Genomic DNA, 24456 nt, shown 5'->3' with positions numbered 1-24456 from the left:
CTGTCCAGTGAGCTGGGCATAAATCAGTGACCTCTGACCCTGGAAAAGTGTTGTGATCGGTGGAGAGAGGACAGTGACAGACACTTCCTTTGGTAAATCCCATGTGACTGAGATGTCGACCACAGCTGGCTGCAGAGAAAATCGCAGCGACTGCATCACCTGACAACAACAAGAATTAGAAAACAATTATGCATTTATGTTTATTTGAAATTATGTCTTCTGTCCAAATAATAACATCTAGAGATGGCACGATACCACTTTTTAATGTCCGATACCGATTCCAATATCATAAATTAGGATATCTGCCGATACTGATATGAATCCGATATAGCGTATTTTGTAATCAATAAAAAATTTTTTTTATAAATATCTTGCTGCATTTTGTATAAGTTCATACTCAAGTTTTAAAAAACAAGAGACTGAAGCTATTCTGTTATACCTGTATGCAAAAATACACTCCACCGAAACATTTTATAGTTCAGCAATACTGATCAATCTAATAAACTTAAACCTACTCCATCCTTCCTATTCTGGTATTTTAAAGAGTACTTACCTACCTAACTAATAGGGTTGCCAACTCCCAGCAAAAAATATTAGGGAACCACCCCCTGCCCTTAATCGATGTAATCAACTTTAATTTAATGCAAGTGTAAAACAAATGCACAGAAATCAATTATTTTTCTACAATAATTAAATAGATTCAACTAGAGATGGCACGATACCACTTTTTTATGTCCGATACCGATACCATAAATTTGGATATCTGCCGATACCGATATGAATCCGATATAGTGTTTTTTAATCAACAAAACTGTTTTTTTAAATATCTTGCTGCATTTTGTATAAGTTCATACTCAAGTTTAAAACAACAACTACACTAAAGCTATTCTGTTATACCTGTATACAAAAAAAATATTTCATAGTTCAGCAATACTGATCAATCTAATAAACTTAGACCTACACCATCCTCCCTATTCTGGTATTTTAAAGAGTACTTAGCTTAAATATTAAGCAACCTAACTAATAGGGTTCCAACTCCCAGCAACAACAAAAATAAATAAATAAAAAAATAGGGAACCACCCCTCACGCGCCACCTCATGATGCTTAATCGACGTAATCAACCTTAATTTGATGCAGTGTGAAAAAAAATGCACAGAAATCAATTATTTTTCAAGAAATATTAAATAGATTCAACATCTTTCTTCAACAAAATTGCAGACTGCACAGATGGTACCTTCCCAAAGGAAAAAGTACTATAGCTTACTAGGGTATATATATTAGACTTAATAGTCACTATATACAGTAATTGACTTCTATTCATTTTACATCAAATTAAAACTTTGTGTGTCAGATAATTATTTATTAAAAGCTAGACATTTTAAATGAGAATAAGAAAGAAAAGTATGTCTTTGTGCCCCCTTTTCCCAGTTAATGCCCTATCGGCCCCCCTGGCTAAACTTTGCTAGATCCGCCCCTGCACAGTTACCAGCGTCAGCTACGTAGAAAAAGATCCTGGTGTAGAAAGTAATATTAAATACATTCTAACAACAGCTTATCAAGCTTAAACGTGCTGCTGTTGTTCAGCCGCTGGTTTCCTCTTTCTGGTGCAAAGTGGGCCAAAAACAAAGACGGACTCGCGACAGAAAAGCCGATCAGCTGATCATTTAAGCAGTTTCACGATTGAAGTAGCAGCCGGAGAGCGAGAGGCAGTCGCTCGTTAAGCTTAACGCAGGAATGCTTTACAAACATTCAGAGATGGACTTACACACTTGCTTTACTTCTCTCGGGATAACTTTGTCGGAGATGAAATGCCGGGTTGCTAGCGAAGCTCCAAATGCTATCCAGACCACAGGTCCCGCATGCCACAGCCGCTCTATCACGTGATGCATACTGCTCCGACATGCTAACGTTCTGAGGTGAGTTACGGCGTGTTGCAAGTTTTGTGAGGTGCTTTCGTGATATTTAATGGATCGGATTACATTTTTTTATTTTTCTCCGATATCCGATCCAGTAATTTAGGTCAGTATCGGCCCGATACCGATACTAATATCGGATCGGTCCATCTCTAGATTCAACATCTTTCTTCAACAGAATTGCAGACTGCACAGATGGTACCTTCCCAAAGAAAAAAGCAGTATAGCTTACTGGGGTGTATATTAGACTTAATAGTTACTATATACAATGATGGATTTCTATACATTTATTCAGATGACCACTTTTGTTGTAAGATTCAGATAATTATTCATTCAAAGTTTTTAAATGACATAACAAATAAAAATATTTCTTTGTGCCCCCCTTCCCTTCCCTTCCCTTCAACTCATTCATGTCACCTAAAAGGTAAACCGGTTTCTCCATCACCTGTTCAGCTCTGATGATTCAGTAAGGACATCTCCTGGTTTCATCTTCATGTTTCCCTCTCACCAGATATCCAAACCGATATCATGACCAGCAGCTTTTACAGCTGTGGCTCCAGCAAACGTCAGCTGATACTAGAAAGTAATATTAAATACATTCTAACAACAGCTGATCAAGCTTAAACGAGCTGCTGTTGTTTATCCGCTGGTCTCCTCTTTCTAACGCAAAGTGGGCAATAAACTAACAAGAAAGACGGGACTTGCGGTAGAAAAGCCGATCAGCTGATCATTGATCAGTTTCATGTTTGAAGTAATAACAGGAGAGGGAGGGGGAGTGAATGAGAGAAGTAGATACAACTGCGCAGCAAAGACAGAATAACTCCAGCTTTGTGTCTATTTTTTTAATTCTAGCTGAAGTACGGGACAAATCGCTTCCTTTTCACCTCAATATGGAACCAGTCCAGCTGTGGCTCAATATATCAGTTGTTAAGTTTAACGTGAAAATACTATGCAAACATTCAGGGATGAACTTACACACTTGCTTTACTTCTCTGGGATAGTTTTCGCCGAGATGAAATGCCGCGGTTAGGAAGCATGTAGCGAGGCTCCAACAGACCGCCGACAGGTCTCGCAGAAAAATAGCCGCTCTATCACGTGACACATACTGCTCCAATGCGCCGAGCTGGGTTACACCAAGTAGCGCGTTTTATGAGGTGATTTTCTGATACTTCGGATCGGATTACATTTTTTATTTCTCTCCGATATCCGATCCTGTAATTTAGGTCGGTATCGGACCGATACCGATACGTAATATCGGATTGGTCCATCTCTAATAACAACATATTGCCTTTTAATAATTGTTATTATGACTTATTGTCTTACTTTTGGTTGCATCCTGTCAGTCCCTGTGATAAACTGAGCGTGACCTCCTCCTTCCTTGGCCATCCCATTAATGAGAGCAGAGCTGGCCCCTTCCCCAATCCCAAAAGAGAAACACCTGCAACACAACAGCTGTTTTTAAGACACACAGGTTTGGTACGCAGCACATGTCATCATCATTTTTGCTGTTTCACCTGTGGGAGCCTGAGTTCTTCTTCACCAGATCGATCACTTCTTTGGTGTTCCCCACCTCTCCATCAGTAAAGACAAACAGCTAGAGAGGAGAGTTTACATGAAAGGCCAAATTACACAAGCTAAAAGTAACACATATACACATAGGACTTTTTTACCGATCGGGAACTGGATCTAATGCTTTTAACGGAAACTTGGCAGAGAGTCGGTGAGTCCAGTTGTTTTACTGAACTTTTACCGCATGATTGTGAGTATCTTAATGTGCCGAGGATGACTGGGCGTGGTGGTGGAGTGGCAGCTGTTTTTAGGAAGAAGCTCTCTTGCAAACAACTCTTAACTGACTCATATTCTAGTTTTGAACTTCTGGCGTTTGAATTGAATTGTATACAGACCTCCAAAATACCACAAGGATTTTATCCAAGACTTTTCAAACTTCTTAGCTGGAACTGTGCCAAGCTACGATCGAATCTTAATCGTTGGAGATTTTAATATTCATGTGTGTTGTCCCTCCAATTCGCTGGCCAGAGACTTTTTAAGCTTGACAGACTCCTTCAGTCTTGCTCAACTTGTGTCTGGGCCAACCCAGAAACAGGGTCATACATTGGCTCTCTTGCTTTTCTGATCACTGCCCTATTGTGTTTGACATACTTTTATCTCTCCGCCATTTTACACCTCTTATTTCAACACGTCGTTGTCGTGTTTTTAACCCATCTGCAACAGAACAATTTTCTATTGCTTTTAAAAAAGTTTTAAGATCTCCCCTTGGCTTTGGTACCGAGGAAATGACAGTTAATTTTTATGATAAATGCAAAACTGTCCTTGATGAGGTCGCTCCTTTTAAAACTATAAACTCGAAACCACGACCAGACCCATGGATAAATAAGGCCACTCGTTCAGCCAGACGAGAGTGCAGGAAGGCTGAACGTAAGTGGAAAAAAGATGGGCTGCAGGTGTCCTTTCTCATGTTGAGAGACAGTCTGTACAGGTATCAGGACATTGTTAAAGCAGAAAAGTCAAGGTTTCTTTCTAATGTTATTGAGAATAGCTCCAATAATTCTTGGGTTCTTTTTTCAATTATTGACTCTGCCCTGAATATTTCCCCAGCTTCTTGTATTAATAGTTCCTCAGACACCTGTGAAAGGTTTTTGAAGTTTTTTATCAATAAGATAAAACAGCTTCGATCTATGATCGCCCTGCCTTCACATGACGTGTCTAAAATATTCACCTGCTCTGCTGTTTTTGATCAGTTTGAGCCTGTGTGTCTTGATCAGGTGGAGGAAGTATGTAGTGGCACAAAGACATCATCGTGTCCAAATGACATTATTCCAACACATCTTCTAAAAAAGATTTTTAAAGTTGTCAGTTCTGACATTTTAGCTATTTTTAATAGCAGCCTTAGCTCAGGTGTTGTGCCAGCCTGTTTTAAACATGCTGTTGTACAGCCTGTACTTAAAAAACCTAATCTTGACTCCTCCGTCCTCACTAACTTCAGGCCTATTTCAAAGCTCCCCTTCCTGTCGAAAATTTTGGAAAAGATTGTGTTTGTTCAGCTGCAATCTTTTCTAAATGGACACAATGTTCTTGAGAGGTTTCAGTCTGGTTTTAAAACTCTTCATAGCACAGAAACTGCACTTTTAAAAGTTCTTAATGATCTTTTATTAGCCACTGACTCAGGTGACTCAGCTGTGCTTCTGCTTTTAGATCTGACCGCTGCCTTCGATACTGTTGACCACAGCATTTTAATCTCACGGTTGGAGCATTGTGGCGTAAAGGGCACCCCATTAGAGTGGTTCAGGTCATACCTGTCTGACAGGACCTTCTCTGTGAGCTTTGGTGATTTTATCTCTTCCTCAGCTCCCCTTACTTGTGGTGTTCCCCAGGGATCTATACTGGGGCCAATATTGTTCTCCATTTATATGCTGCCTTTAGGTCTAATTTTTAGAAAATACAACATTTGTTTTCATTCATATGCCGATGATACTCAGATCTATCTTCAATTGAAGGGAAACAGTCCTGCCTCACTAGAACCCTTACTTCAGTGTCTCGGTGAAGTTAAATCCTGGATGGCCTCAAATTTCCTTAACTTCAATGAGAACAAAACCGAAGTGATAATTTTTGGACCAAGCGGCAATCCCAACACTTCTAATTTTAACCTGCACAGTCTTGAGCCTTTTGCCAAATCACATGCCAAAAATTTGGGGGTTATATTTGACAGCAATTTCACCTTTGAAAAACAAATTAGCTCAGTTGTACAGCGGTCTTTCTTCAAACTGAGGCTTTTATCTAAGGTGAGATCATTTTTATCTTTTAAAAACTTTGAACGAGCGACTCATGCTTTTATTATATCCCAGCTGGACTATTGTAACTCCTTATATGCTGGAGTCAGCCAGACCTGCCTGGCAAGGCTGCAGTTGTTCCAGAATGCTGCAGCTCGTCTTCTGACACGCACTAAAAGATGTGAACACATTTCCCCCGGTACTTGCCTCCCTTCATTGGCTCCCTGTCCGCTTCAGAATTAATTTTAAAATATTATTGCTGACTTACAAAGCCCTGAATGGACAGGCTCCCGGGTATTTGTCTGACCTCTTGCAGACTTATACCCCCCTTAGATCTCTTAGATCAAGTGATCTTTTGCTTTTAGCTGTACCAAGGTCGAGGCTGGTTCATAGAGGTGATCGAGCATTTGCAGTCGTAGCGCCTAAGCTGTGGAATAATTTACCCCTACACATCAGACAGGCTCATACTGTCAATCTTTTTAAATTTTATCTTAAAACGCATTTTTATTTACTGGCTTTTAATACAGCATGAGAGTTGTTTGTTAATTCATATTTAGTGTTTGCTTTTAATACTCTAAGTTGTTTTATTATGTATGTTGTATTCTTGTACAGCACTTTGGTCAACGCTCCTGTTGTAATTAAATGTGCTATATAAATAATTAAACTATTAAACCAGTCAGACATGACATTATGACCACGTGCCTAATGTTGTGCTGGTCCCTCTTTTGCCCTGACCCATCAAGGCATTGGGTGCACTAGATCCATGAAGGTGACGTGATATCTTTAAGATCCTTTAAGTCCTGTAAGTTGGAAGGTTGCGCCTCTGTGGATCGGACTTGTTTGTCCCACAAATGCTCAATTGGATTGAGATCTGTAAAATTTGGAGACCATATTTCACCCATATTTGCTTTGTGGCAGACCAGGAACACCCAACAATGGCTGCAGATATCATGGTGAATACATAATCAGTGTTATTTAATTTACCTATCAGTTAATTAATATAAACTCATACACTGTGTGTGTGTGTGTGTGTGTGTGTGTGTGTGTGTGTGTGTGTGTGTGTGTGTGTGTGTGTGTGTGTGTGTGTGTGTGTGTTACCTGTCTGGGCTGATTTTGAATGCAGGGTTGGCTGTAAATATGTTTGAGGGGCTCCAGGATCTCTGTTCCTCCAAGATCAGCCTCCATCTCTTTAACTTTCTTCAGAGCCTCCTCCATGGTCTTCTGGCTGTACTCCACACTCTTACTGCCATGAGATACACATAAGTGTCACAGTACTGGCTCTCTGACCCAGTGTTTGTGTTTCAGTTCTTGGTTTAATATTCTTTGATTGTTATTCCTGGTTTCGGTTATCTTTCGTTTGTGCTTAGTGATCTTAGTTCTTCCTCCCTTTGTACGTTTCTCGGTCTGTGTTTAGTCTCTGCCCCCGTGTTTTCTCTGTGCCTGTCCTAGTCCCAGGTCGCATGTCTAATCACCTTGTCTCCATGCTCCATGTCAGTGTATCCTGCTTTGCTTCCTGTGCCTTGTTATGTCGGAATAGCCCCAGCTGTGCTTCCCTCCCGTTTTCCCGTTCCCTCGTTACTCCCCAGTGTATATAAGCCCTGTATTTTTCTCTGTTAGTTGTCGTTTCCTCCGCATTAGCTGCGTGTCATGTTTGTTATGTCGTGCACTCCCAGTTTAGGTCATTCTTCCTAGTTTGAGTTTTTGTTTTATTTCTAGTGCTCATATATTGTGTTTCTCAGTTTGCTTTTGCCAGCGAATAAAAGCTGCTGCCTTCAAGTTAAATACTCAATCTTAGAGTCCTGCGTTTGGGTCCAACCACTACCTGCCACACAGCAAACCTTGACAATAAGTGATTGATGGCTGTTTAGCACTGCCAAATTCTACATTGTAATTTAATGAGTTTCACTCATACACTTTCAAAACTGCCTTTGAGAACCATAACATAACAGCAGCTTACCTAAATGAGCTGTAAGTATTCTAGAAACGCATTATCTGGTGTAACTAGAGCAGATATCTTATTACACACTTTACACACAAGTGACATCATTGAAGCACAGTTTTATGGACTGAATCACTCACGAAAAGATGTGTTCATATTGGGACCCAAAACTGTAAATGTTGAAATAGCAGCCCATTGGTAAGCTCTTCAACAGGAGCAGCAGAGTGTCCTTCAGGGAAGAGGGAGAAGATGGTGAGGCCACTGTGTGAGAGGAAAGGTTTTATAACTCTAACACCACATCATAAATACCCTGGCACTGCTGATCCGAGATTCCCGCTGCTCAGTGTTATTGGTAGCACAGTCCATACTTCCAGATCGATCCACTAAGAACACAAACTCTCCACATGAAGCCATTGAAGACATCACAGACTGGGTGAACTCAGGGTACAGACTCACCATCACCACTGGATCACCCATCAGAGAACCTGAAACACATGAAAGGACAGAAAAATGTCAAGTTTACAATTTTTTATATACTCCAACTGTTGCAGTGTCAGCTTGGTAGTCTGTGTCTGTAAGTTCAGTCAGGGTTTCCTGTTTTACTTTGAAGGTCCGTGTCTTATGTTAATGTGTCTGGTTTTGTCCCAGCTGTGTCTCTCCCTCCTGTCTTCCATTCCCTGATTGCCCCCTCTGTGTATGCAAGCCCTGTGTCTTCTCAATTATCCCATGCTGTGTGTTCCGTCCGTCTGCCTGCCAGTTTAGTTTCTGTATTCCCAGTTTAGCCAATTTTCTGTTTTTGTCATTTAGTAATAAATCTTTGTTTTTAAAGTCTGAACTTTTGGGTCCATCATTCCTCCTATCCTGCCTGCACACAGCCTTCACATGACACCAACATGTTTGTAGTTGTGGTTTATATTCACTTATCATGTGAATGATTGTCATTTGGCTTTTGACTTCCCGGGGGGGGGGGGGGGGGGGGGGGGGTTTGAGGGTGAAATGAGAATGCAGTCATCTTTGGTGACATTATTTTTGACTTTCTAATTCACACATGGTCAAAATTATGCAAACAGGCTCAGATATGACCAGTTTAAGCATGATGTTACCACCACAGTGCTTGACAGCTGGTACATTGTTCTTATATTTGAAAGCCTCTCCTTCACTCTTGCAAATTTAAGTCAAATGTAAGGGGCTTTATTTTTGTTCCAGAAATGTAAAGTTTATGTTAGGGCTGGGCGATATGGCCTGAAATTCATATCGCGATATAATTTGAAGCAGTAATTTGTGCGGTAACAATATATATCACGATATATTATTTTCTTCTGTATTACGTATTTTCTACAGTATAAAGCACACTTAAAATCCTTTAATTTTCTCAAAAATCGAGAGTGTGCCTTATGTATGAATTCTGGTTGTGCTTACTGACCTCGACCGATTTTGGCGTGCAGAAATCTGTTAAAAAAAAGTTTTAATACAACTTTGGTAAACAGCACTGCTTGATGGATTGTCAGAGCATTATGCATTAGTGAGGAGCTTCGCGGAGTAATCTGGGTCCAAAACTCCGTCCCTTCAGGTCCCAAAGTCAAACGAATACTAAGAGTTAAAAACGGTCTAAATTCTTTCATCTTTAATTAAATCAACAGCATTGCTGTTTTATCGGGTGTAACAATTAAGTTTAACATCCAAGCATCCATGAAAACAGAAGTTATTAAATTTAACGGAGTTAAAAGTTAGCAGGAAGTTAGCTTGCTAATTTCCACCTAAACATGACACACCATGTTCTGACTGAGAGATTTTTGAAACTAATTAAAACATACAGCTCTGCTACCACTTCCAACATAAATGAAGACAGAAAACTAAACATCAGTGGCGTTTGTAGGGTTACTGAAGTTGGACTACCTTGTATATAATGTTGTGCTACGTGATTGCTAGAGACACAGCTATGTTAGCATAACATTAGCACAGTGAAGCTGGAGGATGGCCAACTTTTTATCCACTCGATAAAAGTTAACGTGAGGGATTCTGGTGGTTAGGGACAAATACAATCTCATAGCAGGATGCTATACACGGGTCAAACGTCAGTCAGGAGAACAACTGAGATTATTCATCCACAATACGAGGTTAGTTATTAATATACTGCAACAACATGGGAACAGAACAGCTGCGAGAGAATTCAACATTAATGAATCAATGTTACGGAGGTGGAGGAAGCGCAGTTTTTGGCTTTCCCCATATTTAAAAAGTGCTTCATCTCTTTGCTATGACTGTCGCCCGGCATAATTTGCAGATGATAATGGTTGTAGCCGCTGCGATAGTTTCGACCAAAACAGGCGCAGCTTGATGACATCATCAACATGCGCCATCTTGATAGAGTAATATAGTCAAAATCTCTATCATTGGCCAAATTTATATCGTTTCTATCATATATTGTTTATATCGCCCACCCCTAGTTTATGTTACAATTGAGAATTAGTGATACTTGTTCCTGAAGATCTCAACCAATTTCTTAAAATTAAGAGTTAGGGTCTTTCTTCGAACTTATTAAAGTGGTGACACATCCAAAAAAAAACTTTACATGTAGTTGTTTGAACCTAGAATTTGCAGGTGTTTCATTTATGCAAATCTAAAATTCTCCTCCTTAGATTTTCACTGACTTTTCTTTGATTTTTTCCCATTGTTATGATTATTGGTCAGGCCAATGAGTGGTGACGTAACAAATAACTTGATGAGAAAGAGTAACTACAGACGTGAACAAAATTGTTGGTACCCTTTGGTCAATGAAAGAAAAAACTCACAATGGTCACAGAAATAACTTTTATCTGACAAAAGTAATAATAAATAAAAATTCTATAAATCCTAACCAATGAAAGTCAGACATTGCTTTTCAACCATGCTTCAGCTGAATTAATTACAAAAATGATGGTGCCCACAACTTAAGATTTTGTTGAACAACCTTTTGAGGCAATCACTGCAATCAAACGATTCCTGGAACTGTCAGTGAGACTTCTGCACCTCTCAGCAGGTATTTTGGCCCACTCCTCATCAGCAAACGGCTCCAGTTGTTTCTGGTTTGAAGGGCGCCTTTTCCAGACAGCATGTTTCAGCTCCTTCCAAAGATGCTCAATAGGATTGAGGTCAGGGCTCATAGAAGGCCACTTTAAAATAGTCCAATGTTTTCCTCTTAGCCATTCTTGGGTGTTTTTAGCTGTGTCTTTTGGGTCATTGTCCTGTTGTAAGACCCATGACCTGCGACTGAGACCAAGCTTTCTGACACTGGCCAGCACATTTCTCCCTAGAATCCATTGATAGTCTTGAGATATCATTGTACCCTGCACAGATTCAAGACACCCTGTGCCAGAGGCAGCAAAGCAGCCCCAGAACATAACCGAGCCTCCCCCATCTTTCACAGTTAGGACAGTGTTCTCTTCTTGATACGCTTCATTTTTCCGTCGGTGAACATAGAGCTGATGTGCCTTGGCAAAAAGTTCAATTTTTGTCTCATCTATCCACAGGACATTCTCCCAGAAACTTTGTGGCTTTGTCAAGTTTAAAGAAATCGCAGAACTTTAAGCACCACTCAGTAAAATATTTTAGTGATTGTATGTACTTAAGCTGTATGTACAGTGGTATGAAAGAGTGTTTGTCCCCTTCCTGAATTCACAGTTGTCTCATATCTCAAATAAGGTCAGAGTTCATGATTTAACAATTTAAAAAAAAAAAAAAAAAAAAAAAAAAAAAACTGGTTAAAATGGCATTCACAGGAAAGTTCAAGGAGAAAACCACTGCTGACAAAAAACAACACAAAGCCTCACTGTGGTAAATGGAACCATGAATTCTACTAAAACATCCTGAAGGAGAACGTCTGGACATCTGTTCGTGACCTCAAACTGGACAATGATCCAAAACACAACAGCAAGTCCACCTGTGAATGGCTTAAGGAAAAAAATGAAGACTTTGGAGTGGCTTAGTTAAAGTCCTGACCTAAATCTGATTGAGATGCCGTGACATGACCTTAAAAAGTCAGTCAATCACTTTATCACACAGGGCGATGTAGGTTTGGGTTTTTTCCCTTTCATATAAAACACGTTTATTTAGAAACTATATTTTTTGTTTACTTCTGTTGTCTTTGTCTAATATTTCAATTAGTTTGATGACCTGAAAGTGTGACAATCTAAAAAATCTAAAAAGGGAAATCAGGAAGAGGGCAAACACTTTTTTAGACCACTGTAAACTTTGAACCATGTATGAATTAGAGAAAATCCAAAATACATTCAAACTTATGCAAGCTTAACAATTCTTTTTTTTCCAAATTCATTAAAGATCTATGCTGGACAATAAATCCACTCATACCCACAACAAGTGTAAATTTCTGATCACAACAATAACTCTTGAGCTGAAGAATAAAATAATGATATTTTTTACTAAAAAGCTAATAACAACACTAATGTTACTCACCCAGCTCAGCAGAGGCCTGTCCTGCCTCCACCACAGCAGTGGGCTGGTGGGCGTCTTTGTAATAAATCAGCAGTTCAACATCTCTGTCAAACTTGTGTCCTGCAGCCAGCTTGACCTGCACACCACAAACACATTCATATTTATTCATCAGTAACAAGTAACAACCACACACAGCAGACACATCAGCACTCTACCTACCGTGGCCTGGGTTTGATCAGTGTTGAGGTACTGCAGAGGGTCCAGGGAACAGTTGGACTCTACTTTAGAGATTGGACGAGGAGAGGACACTCGGGCAGAAAAAGACAGACTGTAGGGCACCAGAGAGGCTGGAACAGAAGTCACCTGGACACCTGCACCTTCACTACCTGCACACAGCATCAGGTAAAATATGCTGTAATTAATGAGGCTGCTTACACTGAAATCCTTTACGTTACTAAGAACCTCAAAACAGTTACCTGTGCTTTATACTCTAAATGCTTCAATAATACAGAGAAACCCCAACATGACCCAATATGAGCAATAATTTGGCAACAGTGAGAATGAAAAACGGACTTTCAACAGAAAACCTCCAACAGAACCAGTTTCAACCATCTGCCATGACTCGTTGGTGTTGTGGTTTTTCATTTTCAAAAGTGTCATTGAAGCATTTCTGGTCCAAGTATTCTGAAGTTGTCCTACCCTGAGGTTGGTATCGAGGGTTGAGCACAGCAGGCAGACAGAACCTCAGACCATCATCAGCCTGCACAGCCAGCTCAGTGACGTACTCCAACCTGATGGAGGCGCTCTCTGCTGGAGGCAGACTGCCCACACTCAGAGAGAATATATCTGGACTCTCATCACTCTCCTCCAATAGGAAGGCCTGCTGACCGGAGCTCAGAGCATCATCATACTCCTCACGAGCCTGAAGCACAGGTGACACATGTCAGTGACATTCACTGTGTTTATTTTGAAGCTCACTTATAATCAGGTTATATTTACTGTCCAGCTCACCTTCTGTTTCTCCTTCACCTCAGCTACAATCTGTGTCTGTCCAATCTGAGCGCTGAAATGACAGACAGCAGCATCTCCAGGCAGAGGGAAGACAAAAACAGCCTCTAATGGTTTGTCCTCCTTGTTCTCGTAGTTCAGAGTGGAGACCACTGTAGCCACATGGTCCCTCACCTCCAGCTCCACCTCAACGCTCTTCAGAGGAACTGACAGACAAACAGAATTGTGATACAAACACAGCCCATATATTCTAGTGAAAAATGTTACATTTTAGCCACATGAAACTGTTATAAGAAATAAGCATACATGAAGATTTTAATAATGAAGTGAGGTTCTGGTGAATACAGTCTCTTTATTTTCTATCAGTACCTGGTTCTTTCTCGAATGTTAGCAGACCACAACAGTTCATCATCGCACCTGTGAAACAAAAACATTTAAGGAAATGGTGATGCAAACACTTTTATAGCTGCTGTACAATCTTGCCTGTGAAACTCATCAGATAATGTAATCACATCAATGAATGTGGTTATCTTTACTATTCATATAATAATATTATTACTATTATTACTACTATCCTCACAGGAAGAATGTCCTAGGTTTGAATCCACCATCTGGCCAGGGCCCTTGTGATTGAGTTTGCATTCTCTCCTGTCTGCGTGGGTTCTCAACAGCTTCGTCCCACAAGAAGACAACCAGTTAGTGGGGTTAGGTTAGTCAGTGTCAGTGATTATCTGCAGCCCTGCGACAAACCTGCGAGGTGTCATAATCTGAATTGGATACGCGAGAGAGAAGAGATGGACGGATCGATGGATTAGTCTCGTTAGTAGTAATTCTGATTCAGTAAAAGGACTAGATGTTGTAGTTAGGGTTGCCAACTCCCTGAAAAATAAATAAGGGACACCTCGTGGCCAGGGCCGGGCGACCCAGTTGTCTTCACCCTTCCCAGTGTGGTGAATTTTCTAGCTCTTTTTTTGTGTGTGAAATTATTTTTTTAAACCCTTTGACTTGAATTTGATTTAAGTAGATGTGTATTCTTTGTGATATGAACACATGTGAAACAAATGATCATTTAGCCATTTATTTTTAGCTCAAAATGACAACATTAACACAATAAAACAGGTCTCTTTCTTAAACAGAAGCCTGTCATGCTTAACTTTTGAGAATATAAGTAAATCTTTCTTTAAAAGAACTCTGTCCTGCTTAACTTAAAATAATAGAAAACAATAGAAAGAAAAATATTCTTGTAACAGTGCACATTTAGTGCATTTAGTACAATTGGCTTCAGCTGAGGTATTATTTCAGCTTTTCTAATGCTAATCAGCTGCTCCCGTTTGAAAACCCGCTTGTTCCCATGATTACGCATCTTAACTCATCATCATTATTCATCTATGTATTACTTTTATGTATTAGTCATCTATTTGTTGTAATCATCTATCCTTGCAGTCGTTTATTACACAAAATAAATTATATTATCACACTTCTGGCCACATAGCGCTGATATTCACTGCACATGCCCATATTAACTTTTTCCAGCCAGGTGTTTTCCTTTTCTCATTCTTCCCTTTTTCTGAGGGGGAACAAACATTGCTGCTCTAACGCTGGGCTCACACTGTGCGGTTTTAGGCCCATTTTGAGCCGATTTTTGAGTGATCTTCATCGTGCGTCGTGTAGTATACGTGGGGTAACGAGAAGTGATTAACACCTCACGACCAGCTCCCGATCATCAATCGCTCGTGAGCCGCTCACACTGCTCGCGCGCAAACACGTAAACGCCGTGAAAAAGACGGAGCAGCTCGGCTGTGCAGCGTGTGATCTGGACACAAGCGATGGAGGCACAACTTGTAGAACTTTGGAAAGCTCATCCGAGCCTTTTCGATGTGGCCTCACAAAATTATCACGACCACAACAACCGTGAAAATAGTTGGATCTACATCGCTGCTAAATCACAGCTGCCTGATCATGTTTTTCATTAGCAATTTAGCAAAGTTGATGGTGGTGGTGTGTCTGTGTGAGTGAGAGACAGAGAGAGCGAGCGACAGATTATCTGTTATAACCTTCATGTTATGGACGCACAGTGTGAGCACTCAGGTCGCATCAGAGCATCGGGCGGTATAGTGTGAGACCTGCATCGTGACCTACCAACTTCTAACCCCTGCGAGTCAATCGTGCAGTTTGAGCAGGAGCTGAATAACGCGACTGAAAAAAATCGCACAGTGTTTGCCCAGCTTTAGGTTTACTGTCGTCCGAGACTTGCACCGCAGTGTCAGCGTTTGTTTCCCTGTTGGCCATGCTTCTTGTTGTGGTCATCTGTTGTCTTCCGGTATTTTCTCCGTAAGCGACCTTTCCTCGACCAATGAGATGAGCGGTAATCTGAATTGTCATACTCGAATTGTCATAAGTGTGCTGTCAGCTCATTGGTCACAAAGCAGGAGAGGGGCTGGGAATTATGTTTTCAAACAAAGCGTTAATTCCATAAACATTTATAGACTACTTTTGATTCTCACTGTATTACGGGACAAAGTGCGTCCCTTATTAGCTCAATACGGGACGTGTACTTTTGTTTCTAAATACGGGACGATTCCGTATTTTAAGGGACGGTTGGCAACCCTAGTTGTAGTCCCTGATAATGCTAGACTGCTAGATAGGTACTAGATTGGACATAGTGCTGGTGATGGTGGTGATAGTGATGATCACTATTATTCTTATGGATACGGCTGACAGTGCGACCAGTGTCACGCCCCTCCAACCATGACTTTCACTTTCCTGTGGTCGGAGTTTAAAAACAGCACAAATGTCTCATCACCACATGGATCTATTTCATTTTATAACAGAAACACAGCTCGTACAACTTCACGTGACAGCATCCAGATTGTTGTCATACATGTTAAAGTTGTCATGTCAGTGAGCTGTTGAGCTGCTTAAACAAACGCACACTGGGAACTTACCTCTAAGAACAGACTGTAAGAGCTGTGTCGCTTCACTGGAGTCCTGTCTTGTAAATACGTGGAGAATATTCTGCAAACATGAAGCGCTTCGGCCCACACAGCGACTTTCCCGAAACAGGAAGACTTGCGGGTGTGCTCGATTCGTTAATAAGACAGCACCGAGTGGGTGGAGCTTTACGCTGCCTCTGATGTCTCTCTTTTTTTATATATGTATCTGAAACGCTGGAAACTCTCGCACTTGTAAAATTATACTGTATTTGTATTTTGCTGTTCTCAAACAAACAAAAAAACGCTGCATCTACCAGAATGGAACAAGCAACACAGTTTTCATTCAAGTCACATCCAGTCTAATCACAGTCATTTCCTTTTGGTGATGAGTGTATGATGATGGGTAGATGTATTATCTATTATGTTAAAGCTGAAGCTTTGGACTGTATCGCTTTCATCTGACACCAAATCTATCCCCATCAATACATATTTTTTCCTTTATAGTGCACCCGTCTTGGATCTGATAGAACAGGCAATATCAAGATATGAGGCTGTGTTTTTTTCTTTCTATTTTATGCTATGGTTTAATTTTGTTGATGGCATAGGTTCCTGTGGGTTAACTTTTCAGTTATATCTGTCCATATGAGGTATGAGTGCTTCAGATTATCGACTCGTGCAGAAAAATGATCAAATTGAGCTATTCTTGTAAAGTGGATGGTTTATAGTGTGTTCAAGAGCGAGTCAACACAGCACTATTCCCTAAATGTTTTCTCTTAAAGACAAAAATGCAGTGAACCAAGTCTTGCTGTTTGAAAGCGTTAGAAAGCAGCTGAGACCGTAAACATAGTTCCATTTTTAGATTGTGTTTTACATATTCTTTAGAAAATGAAGGATCGTGTGCTGTTGTGGGACCTTTAAGGAACGATCAGCAAACATTAGCAGAATACAAGCATTTTATTGACAAAACTGCCTAGAAGCTGGAATGAACCTGTTATATTAAGTGTTTGGTTCCTTTCACTGTCTCATGAGCCTCCTGAACTGAAGAAAGTGGAATGACTCCTGAAATTGGCTTTGGTTTGCGAAACAAGTCAAAAGTCACAAAGTATGAACATCATCACCATCTAGTGGCAGAGAAAAAGAATGGGCACGCACACACACAGTAGCTGTCCAATCTTTACTGTGTAGTATGAGTATTCTACGGTGGCCCTGAGAGGCCAAACGGACTGCAACTTCAGAAAACACTTGCAAAAAGAAAAACGCTGCAAAAAGAAAAACGCTGCAAAAGCACAGAGGTTTATTCGGAGGTTTATTCCCCATTTCTCAACCTTGGCAGCCCCTCTTACAGATCTCACGAGAAAACACTTCTAAAGTGATGTGGAATGATGACTGTGAACATGCCTTCCAATCTTTAAAAAGGCAGATTTCTGAAGCCCCTGTTTTGCAAAGCCCTGATTTTTCCAAACCATTTGTTGGTAAATGCCTCTAATGTTGGACTTGGAGCAGTACTGGCTCAGGGAGAAGCTGGTGAAGCTTTTCTTAAGTAAAAAGCTGTTTGACAGGGAGACAAAATATTCAACAGTAGAAAAAGGACTGGCAATCAAGTGGGCAATTGATTCGTTGAAATATTATTTCCTTGGAAGAGAATTTATTCTTCAGACAGATCACAGACCCCTGGTGTGGATGCACTCCAAGCAACATCAAAATGCGAGCATACTGCGCTGGTGCCTAGCCCTCCAGCCATACCAGTTCTGATGTTTCCCTCACGACACCTCTCTGCGTAACATTCTACAAAAGCAGCTGTACATGCCCACTCCATTTTTGATGTACCCTCCTATGATGATGAGCCTGTTCCAATACAGACTACAAAACAGAGCGAGGCATCTAAGCTTGAAAGGAGAGTGGATGAGGTTGCAAAGCAAGTAGAAACTGAGCCAAAGGTCCAAGAATCCTCCTCCTGTCAGTGAGCTTAGTGCAGCGTTAAAACAGAGACAAGAAGAAAATGTTAAACTTCAAAATAAGAAAAATGAGTTGCCTAAGCTACTGAGAGCTCGCTCAGAACTAAAAATGTTAAAGAAAATAACAGTGATGGCAAAGATTACTTAATGGCAAGAAATGGCAGTGCCAGGAGACCTGTTAAGGTTCCCTCTATGCCAAAAGTGTGATTCTCCTTTAGATGTGGTGAAGAAGCCTATTACTGCTCGATGTCCAAATGAACCTAACCAGAAAAATGTTGAGTTATTATATTATATATAATTAAAATGTTAATTCATTTAAAACCAACTCATTCATTTTTAGGAAAAATTAATTATTATTTTTTTCCATGTTTACTGTGATGCACTGCATGATGAATTTATTTCATCCGTCAACCTCACCCATCAGAGTTAGGGGGCGGGACTAACAATGAAACGGTTAAAACGCTGCTTTAGTCCAGAGTCGATTCCTTTAGATGGCATCTCTCAGTACCAAGTAAAGAGATCGTACATGCATACTTGCTAGTTCTTATTTGGCACGTTCGCTCACGAGTCCAGACTTCTGTAGATGAGAGGACACAGCAGACAGGGAGACGGCAGCATCATCTGCCCTTCACTGTGTACTTAAACAACTACCACAGACCTTGCACGGCACAAGAAAGACTGAGTGGACCGACAGTAACAAGTATTAATAACAAAGTTGGCCATCAGATTTCTTGCAGTGATGTAATAAATGATTTTTCCTCTAAAAAAGCTGGAAAACCAAAATGTTAAGAGGAGGATGGAGTATTGAGGAAAAACAAAAGTCAAATGTTTGGATTCCAATCATTCATTTTCAAATGTAGTTCTTCCTGTTTTTACCAAAGAGTTTACACAGTTTTACAGTTTTCAGAACAAATTATTCTACTTAATTATTCGACTGATTTACAAATCATGTTCCCTTATTGCACCTACCTCTATGAATTTACAGTACTGAAGCATTTCTCTGATATTTTTTGTGTTTTATTTAGTAGTTAGAACTTAAAACATATGAACTAGGTACTGTTTTATTTAAGGGATTTTTTCTTTGTTGTTGCACATTGCTCTTACAGTTTATTTAAAACCAGAAATAATAAAGCAGTTGACGTGTTTCAGGCTGTGACTTTTAGTATCTGTTGGTACTTCATCACTTTGAATAAGTGTAAGTCAACACCAGGCCACGCTTTCAGTCTTTCCATTAAACAAATGAACAACAATCCATTATTTTCACCATTAAACAGTAAAATATGCTTCTTGACTCCTTGATGCAGGTGCCCACCTACGACCTGGTTTATTAATACTAAGCTAAAGAGGAAAGCAACTCACTGTAGTTCTCACAGCTCAGGACAAGCAGACACCTGATGTTGAGTGACTGAATGGAACTAAAACAAGAATTCATAATTATGTTTGTCTGCCATGAACACGTGATGATAAAACTCTGCATATGCAGTCAGGAGACTGATGACCTGTGAAATGAGCTGTTAGAAATGTGCAGATATGTGTAAACAGTGATCAGCATTTAACATCCAGGATGGAGCAAAACTTCTGACCTGCATGTATGAGAACCTTTAATCACATCATCTTTGTAGCGAAATAGCTGATGACTCATTAAACGTTTCCATGTAATTTATCCACAGTGAAAAATATTCACTTTGATTGATCTGAAAATCACGTGTTCATTTCATTAGACACTAGCAATACTATTAAACTGGACCTTATCATTCTCATATAGCACTAAATGTGAAACTGAGTCATATCATAACAATCTATATATGTAATATGTGTTTGCCTGAATCTTCCAGCACAAACAGAAAGAGGAGCTGTTGTCTGAGTATCAATGCAAATACACACCAGAAATCGTTCAGTAAAGACAAATTTAATAAATGAAATCTGGTGAGAGGGCCTTTGATGTTTCTCTTTGGATCATCCTTCCATCCATTTCTTCAGCTTATCCAATTCAAGATTGGAGCCATCCCAGCTGTTATGGGGCCAGAGGCAGGAGTACAACCTGGACAGGTCAGTCTAACACAGAGAAACAGACAACTATTCACACTCACATTCAACCTAACTGCATCTCTCTGGACTGTGGGATGAAGCTGGAGTACCTGGAGGGAACCACAAAGGCGCCAGGACTGTCTTGCTCTCAGGTGACGGCCGTTCACGCTGCTCTGAAGACCCTCAGTTGTCTTTGGATCATCCTGTTGTTTGTCTCCCAGTGTCGTTGCTGCTCTTCTCCTTTCAAAGACAAACACCAAATAACACCAAATGAGAGTGAATCACTTCAGAACAACAGGAACACTCCTGGTTATTGTGAGCAAACGTCATAACAAGATGAATATATTTACCATTTTACTGAGGGAACATCTTCTGTGTGGAGTTTCTTCTCATCTTGGCTCTTTTTCCTGACATTTAGAAACAAGAGGCAGAAAAGAAAGAATAAAAGTTAAAACCTCAACGATTTTTTAATGTTTGGGATATTTTAGAAACAAACGTAAACACTATTTACTACTTACCACTTTGTTCATTCTTGCTGACGTTCACTCTCCTCATCTTCTCTCTAAAGGACAAATGACAGTAAAGAGGGAATCGTTTTAGTAACTTTATCAACCAGGTGAGCAGAATTTTAGATATTTATCAATATTCTGATTAAAAGCAGAGTGAATACTTATCTTTTTACGAGAAAGGGTTCAATCCGTCCTGTCTTAGGTCTTAATGTCACCTTGTCTCCTCTCTGTTTTCTCTGAAAAACAAAAGACAAATGGGAAGAAAAAAATTAGTAAATGATTTCAGCAACTAGAGGAAGTGTTCACTGAGGAGGAGCTGTCATAATAATATAAAATCAATATGTACTTATCTTTTTTTTAATGAGAGTTTACAGAGCACGCTGGCTTCGCTCCTCCCTCCGCTCCTCTCTGAAAGTTACCTGGATAAAGGATAATAACAATTAATAGCATCATCAAAACAGACAAACCTGAAAGAATTGCTGATCAGAGTTGTGACAGAGTCGCAGGTTAGATGGATGTATACTTATCTTTCACAATGAGAGCGTTTGCATCTTCCTTTAGAGAGAAGATGAGGAGAGTGAACGTCAGCAAGAATGAACAAAGTGGTAAGTAGTAAATAGTGTTTACGGTTGTTTCTAAAATATCCCAAACATTAAAAAAATCGTTGAGGTTTTAACTTTTATTCTTTCTTTTCTGCCTCTTGTTTCTAAATGTCAGGAAAAAGAGCCAAGATGAGAAGAAACTCCACACAGAAGATGTTCCCTCAGTAAAATGGTAAATATATGTGTTCTTTGTACTTTAAATGTGTAAAATGAGTTCTTATCTTTTTTTTGTGAGAGGGCCTTTGATGTTTCTCTTTGGATCATCCTTCCATCCATTTCTTCAGCTTATCCAATTCAAGATTGGAGCCATCCCAGCTGTTATGGGGCCAGAGGCAGGAGTACAACCTGGACAGGTCAGTCTAACACAGAGAAACAGACAACTATTCACACTCACATTCAACCTAACTGCATCTCTCTGGACTGTGGGATGAAGCTGGAGTACCTGGAGGGAACCACAAAGGCGCCAGGACTGTCTTGCTCTCAGGTGACGGCCGTTCACGCTGCTCTGAAGACCCTCAGTTGTCTTTGGATGAAATAACACCAAATGAGAGTGAATCACTTCAGAAACACAGGAACACTCCTGGTTATTGTGAGCAAACGTCATAACAAGATGAATATATTTACCATTTTACTGAGGGAAAATCTTCTGTGTGGAGTTTCTTCGCAGCGTGACTCTTTTTCCTGACTTTTAGAAACAAGAGGCAGAAAAGAAAGAATAAAAGTTAAAACCTCGACGATTTTCAAATATTTTAGGACATTATTTTAGAAACAACCTTAAGCACTATTTACTACTTACCACTTTGTTCAGGCTTGCTGACGTTCGACATGCTTCACTGTATATTATAATCTCAAGCGCTTCCTTGCTGGACTCGGGCTCCGGATGCTGCTCTCTTCCTCCGGAGCCTTCCTCTTAGCACGCTTTGCCGACATATTTAGAAAACGGCAGAGCACCGAAGTGAGAACTCTGCCGTCCGCGCTGTAGTCTGTTATTCTCCAGCGGTTCGTCATCTCAGTGTCCTCTGTTCGGTAAACAGTGGAGATGACTCTGGTGACGAGGAGGCCATCGACAGTCAAGGTGCCGACACGGTTCCTCCGATCTGCCTTCAGCACAGCAAGATCCGCTTTCTCTGGAAGAACTGGAGTCAGGAAGCGTGGATGAGAGCTGGAGCCCGCAGGCGGCAGCATCATGCCAGCTGGTGAGTCCGTAGGAGGAGAAGGAGTGGTGTTCTCTCTCTGGCTCTGCCTCACATGGACAAATGGTGTCGTCACCTGGTCCCGGTGGAACAATCCTTTAAAAGGTATGTAAGGAAAGTCCTTGGACCCCGTCACCAGGTTATGGTAAAGAGTGAGGACCAGGTGGGACATGGAGTCCAGTTGGCTGCTGCTCAGTTCACGGTTCCTCAAGTTAATGACGACCATCTGAGGAGCAGTGATTGGACTCACCAGCTCAGCTACGAGAAAGCAAAGCATGCGTGTACGTTAATCATGTGATCACACAAACTAAAGCCTGAATTTAAATTGTCCAGACATGGCTTTACATCATCATAAGCTCTTCCACACACAAACAGTAAGAAGCTCCCAGCAGAACTCATTGTTTATGAAAGCCTTCACCTTTTTTGGTAAAAGTTTTCATGCAGTGTAAGGCTGCATGGACTTTCACTGAGGTTTTAATACGCATTCACATTAAGGAGTAATATCTTCATATTAGTTGAGCATCGATATTTTGAGAATAAAGCAGCTACATTTAGGTGAGAAACCTCCCACCTCCTTATTGCAGGCACACACTGTTTCAATCTCAAACTCATCCAGCGACTCTGTGAACTTTTAAAACTCCATTCTCCAGCTTTATAAAATTCACAATCTATGAAACTTTCACGTATAACTCAGCGCCAGCAGCCCAAACATGTCAACTCAAACCCTCTACATGCAAAAACGGCCGCGCGCTGACGTCAGCGTCCTCCAATGCCTTACGTCGTTTCCAGGGCGCGTGCATTCAATTGTTTTTTTTTTCCAGCGATTTAAAAAAAAACATGGCGCCATCTTTATAGTGTACTGGCACATGTTAAAATTGATGTTACTCAAGTATGAAACATCTCATCCTAAACGTTAACACTCATGAAGTCCTACTTCCAAACAATAAAAGACAAAAATCTAAGTTGTATTTGTTTGCTAGCACTCTGACATATTAGCCTGCTGTACTCACCATAGCGTTGATCTAACACCTCGTCAATAAAAAGGGAGAACAGGTGCATCTCGCGACTGAAGTTTGTAGAAGTCATTTTGCAAATCCTTCTTGAAGATTTTCAAACGTTGGCTGTAGTTTGAAAAATCCGAGTTTTCACAGCACTAGTGGGAAAAAGCTCCTGTTTGCGCTCAAACGTGAAACCCGAATTCCAATTTTGCCTCCTGCTTTTATACCTGCACTCAAACACGTCATCATCACCATGACTCCCAGTGCCACCGAAAATCAATTTTATTTATTTAAAATAAAGTTCGTCTAATTATCATAGCTTTTTCAAAAATATATATATTTCTCATTTTATTTTACTGTTTTATTCATCCTTTATAAAAAATATGTTGCCAAACTTTGTCGTTTTAATTCTTTAAAAAAATCATTAATTCACCAGTTTACAAAAATGAAGATCGATATCTGAAATTTAAATTAATAAATAAATAATTACAATTGATAATGGATTTTTAGCATTAAAGAATAGTTTTTCAATGCGCTTTAAATGTTATCAGAGCCGATGTTGTGCCAAAAAGTGATCGCAGTCCAAAAAGTGATTTACGGTATTGAAACGTTTGTTTGTGTCATGACATTTGTAAACAGTTGATGTTTAAGGTGCAGTTCACGTGGAAGCCAGAGGAGGGTGGTGTTGTGCGCATAATACAAAGTGATGGCGAAACCTAAAAGACGGTGTCATGTCTGCTCCCTGAAGCAATCTCATAACAGTTTCAATCTATTTCAAGCCAGTTAGCACATTTCTGTTATGAAGTTTAATAATTTTTTGGCAGTAAACTTTTAAATCCTTTTATTATGAATATCACGTTTTCAGATTTTCAAGAGAGACCAGACCAATAGGGCAGCAGAAATCACAAAAATAAATAAATAAATAAGAGTTTTATAAAGATTAAAACAGTAAAAAAAAAAAAAAGAGAGACTGGAATGATTATGATGTATAACACAGAATATGTACAATAACAGAGTTATAAACACGAAAACACGTGATACTTTTTATTTCATCTATAACCTCTGTGTAAATTTTGTTGATTGCAAAGTGTTTATGAATATGTTTTTAAAAGCTGCTTATCTGACTGTCAGTTAATAGCAATTAAAAAGAAAGCTGAT

General features: G+C 40.0%; 2 protein-coding genes across 9 annotated transcripts in view; both read right to left on the bottom strand.

Annotated features, from left to right (window-relative positions):
• Positions 1-16155, bottom strand: part of LOC309688203 (von Willebrand factor A domain-containing protein 5A-like) — a 34530-nt gene extending 18375 nt beyond the window's left edge. Inside the window, exons 1-12 of one of the 3 annotated variants that reach the window (XM_082503754.1) lie at positions 16026-16155; positions 13450-13497; positions 13084-13286; positions 12772-12994; positions 12292-12458; positions 12094-12208; positions 7951-8126; positions 7782-7870; positions 6801-6945; positions 3429-3508; positions 3238-3352; positions 1-159 (exon numbers count right to left, since the gene is read on the bottom strand). In XM_082503754.1, the coding sequence (XP_082359880.1) occupies positions 1-159; positions 3238-3352; positions 3429-3508; positions 6801-6945; positions 7782-7870; positions 7951-8126; positions 12094-12208; positions 12292-12458; positions 12772-12994; positions 13084-13286; positions 13450-13492 (1515 nt within the window). In that variant the 5' untranslated portion in view covers positions 13493-13497; positions 16026-16155. Of the gene's footprint in view, positions 160-3237; positions 3353-3428; positions 3509-6800; positions 6946-7781; positions 7871-7950; positions 8127-12093; positions 12209-12291; positions 12459-12771; positions 12995-13083; positions 13287-13449; positions 13498-15219; positions 15673-16025 lie in introns of those variants that run through there. The other 2 variants (XM_082503753.1, XM_082503752.1) reach the window with 2 other exon arrangements.
• A 3703-nt stretch (positions 16156-19858) lies between these two features.
• LOC309688235 (uncharacterized protein) lies at positions 19859-24017 on the bottom strand. Of its 6 annotated transcripts, XM_082503834.1 has the most exons (11): positions 23311-24017; positions 21904-22558; positions 21732-21792; positions 21550-21630; positions 21183-21466; positions 20852-21060; positions 20667-20741; positions 20515-20554; positions 20347-20403; positions 20107-20236; positions 19859-20023 (listed from the first exon to the last, which is right to left on the bottom strand). In XM_082503834.1, exons 1-2 carry the CDS (start codon positions 23384-23386, stop codon positions 21948-21950), a joined length of 687 nt encoding a protein of 228 aa, XP_082359960.1. In that variant the 5' UTR covers positions 23387-24017; the 3' UTR covers positions 19859-20023; positions 20107-20236; positions 20347-20403; positions 20515-20554; positions 20667-20741; positions 20852-21060; positions 21183-21466; positions 21550-21630; positions 21732-21792; positions 21904-21947. The 6 variants fall into 6 exon arrangements, with proteins under 6 accessions (XP_082359960.1, XP_082359959.1, XP_082359957.1 ...); XM_082503833.1 differs by having other exon boundaries at positions 20667-21060; XM_082503831.1 differs by having other exon boundaries at positions 20515-20741.
• Between the last annotated feature and the right edge of the window lie 439 nt (positions 24018-24456).

Source organism: Aulonocara stuartgranti (genome assembly GCF_965226115.1).
Source record: "Aulonocara stuartgranti genome assembly, chromosome: 14".
Lineage (NCBI taxonomy): Eukaryota > Metazoa > Chordata > Actinopteri > Cichliformes > Cichlidae > Aulonocara > Aulonocara stuartgranti.
This window is presented reverse-complemented; position numbering and strand designations above follow the sequence as displayed.

What these genes read in the sequence shown, in the direction of transcription:
- LOC309688235 (XM_082503830.1), bottom strand. Translation starts at nt 23,386, where the DNA reads ATGACTTCTACAAACTTCAGTCGCGAGATGCACCTGTTCTCCCTTTTT. An exon ending in GGTGTTAGATCAACGCTATG is followed by an intron (nt 22,559 to 23,310) that starts GTGAGTACAGCA and finishes GCTTTCTCGTAG; the next exon opens with CTGAGCTGGTGAGTCCAATC.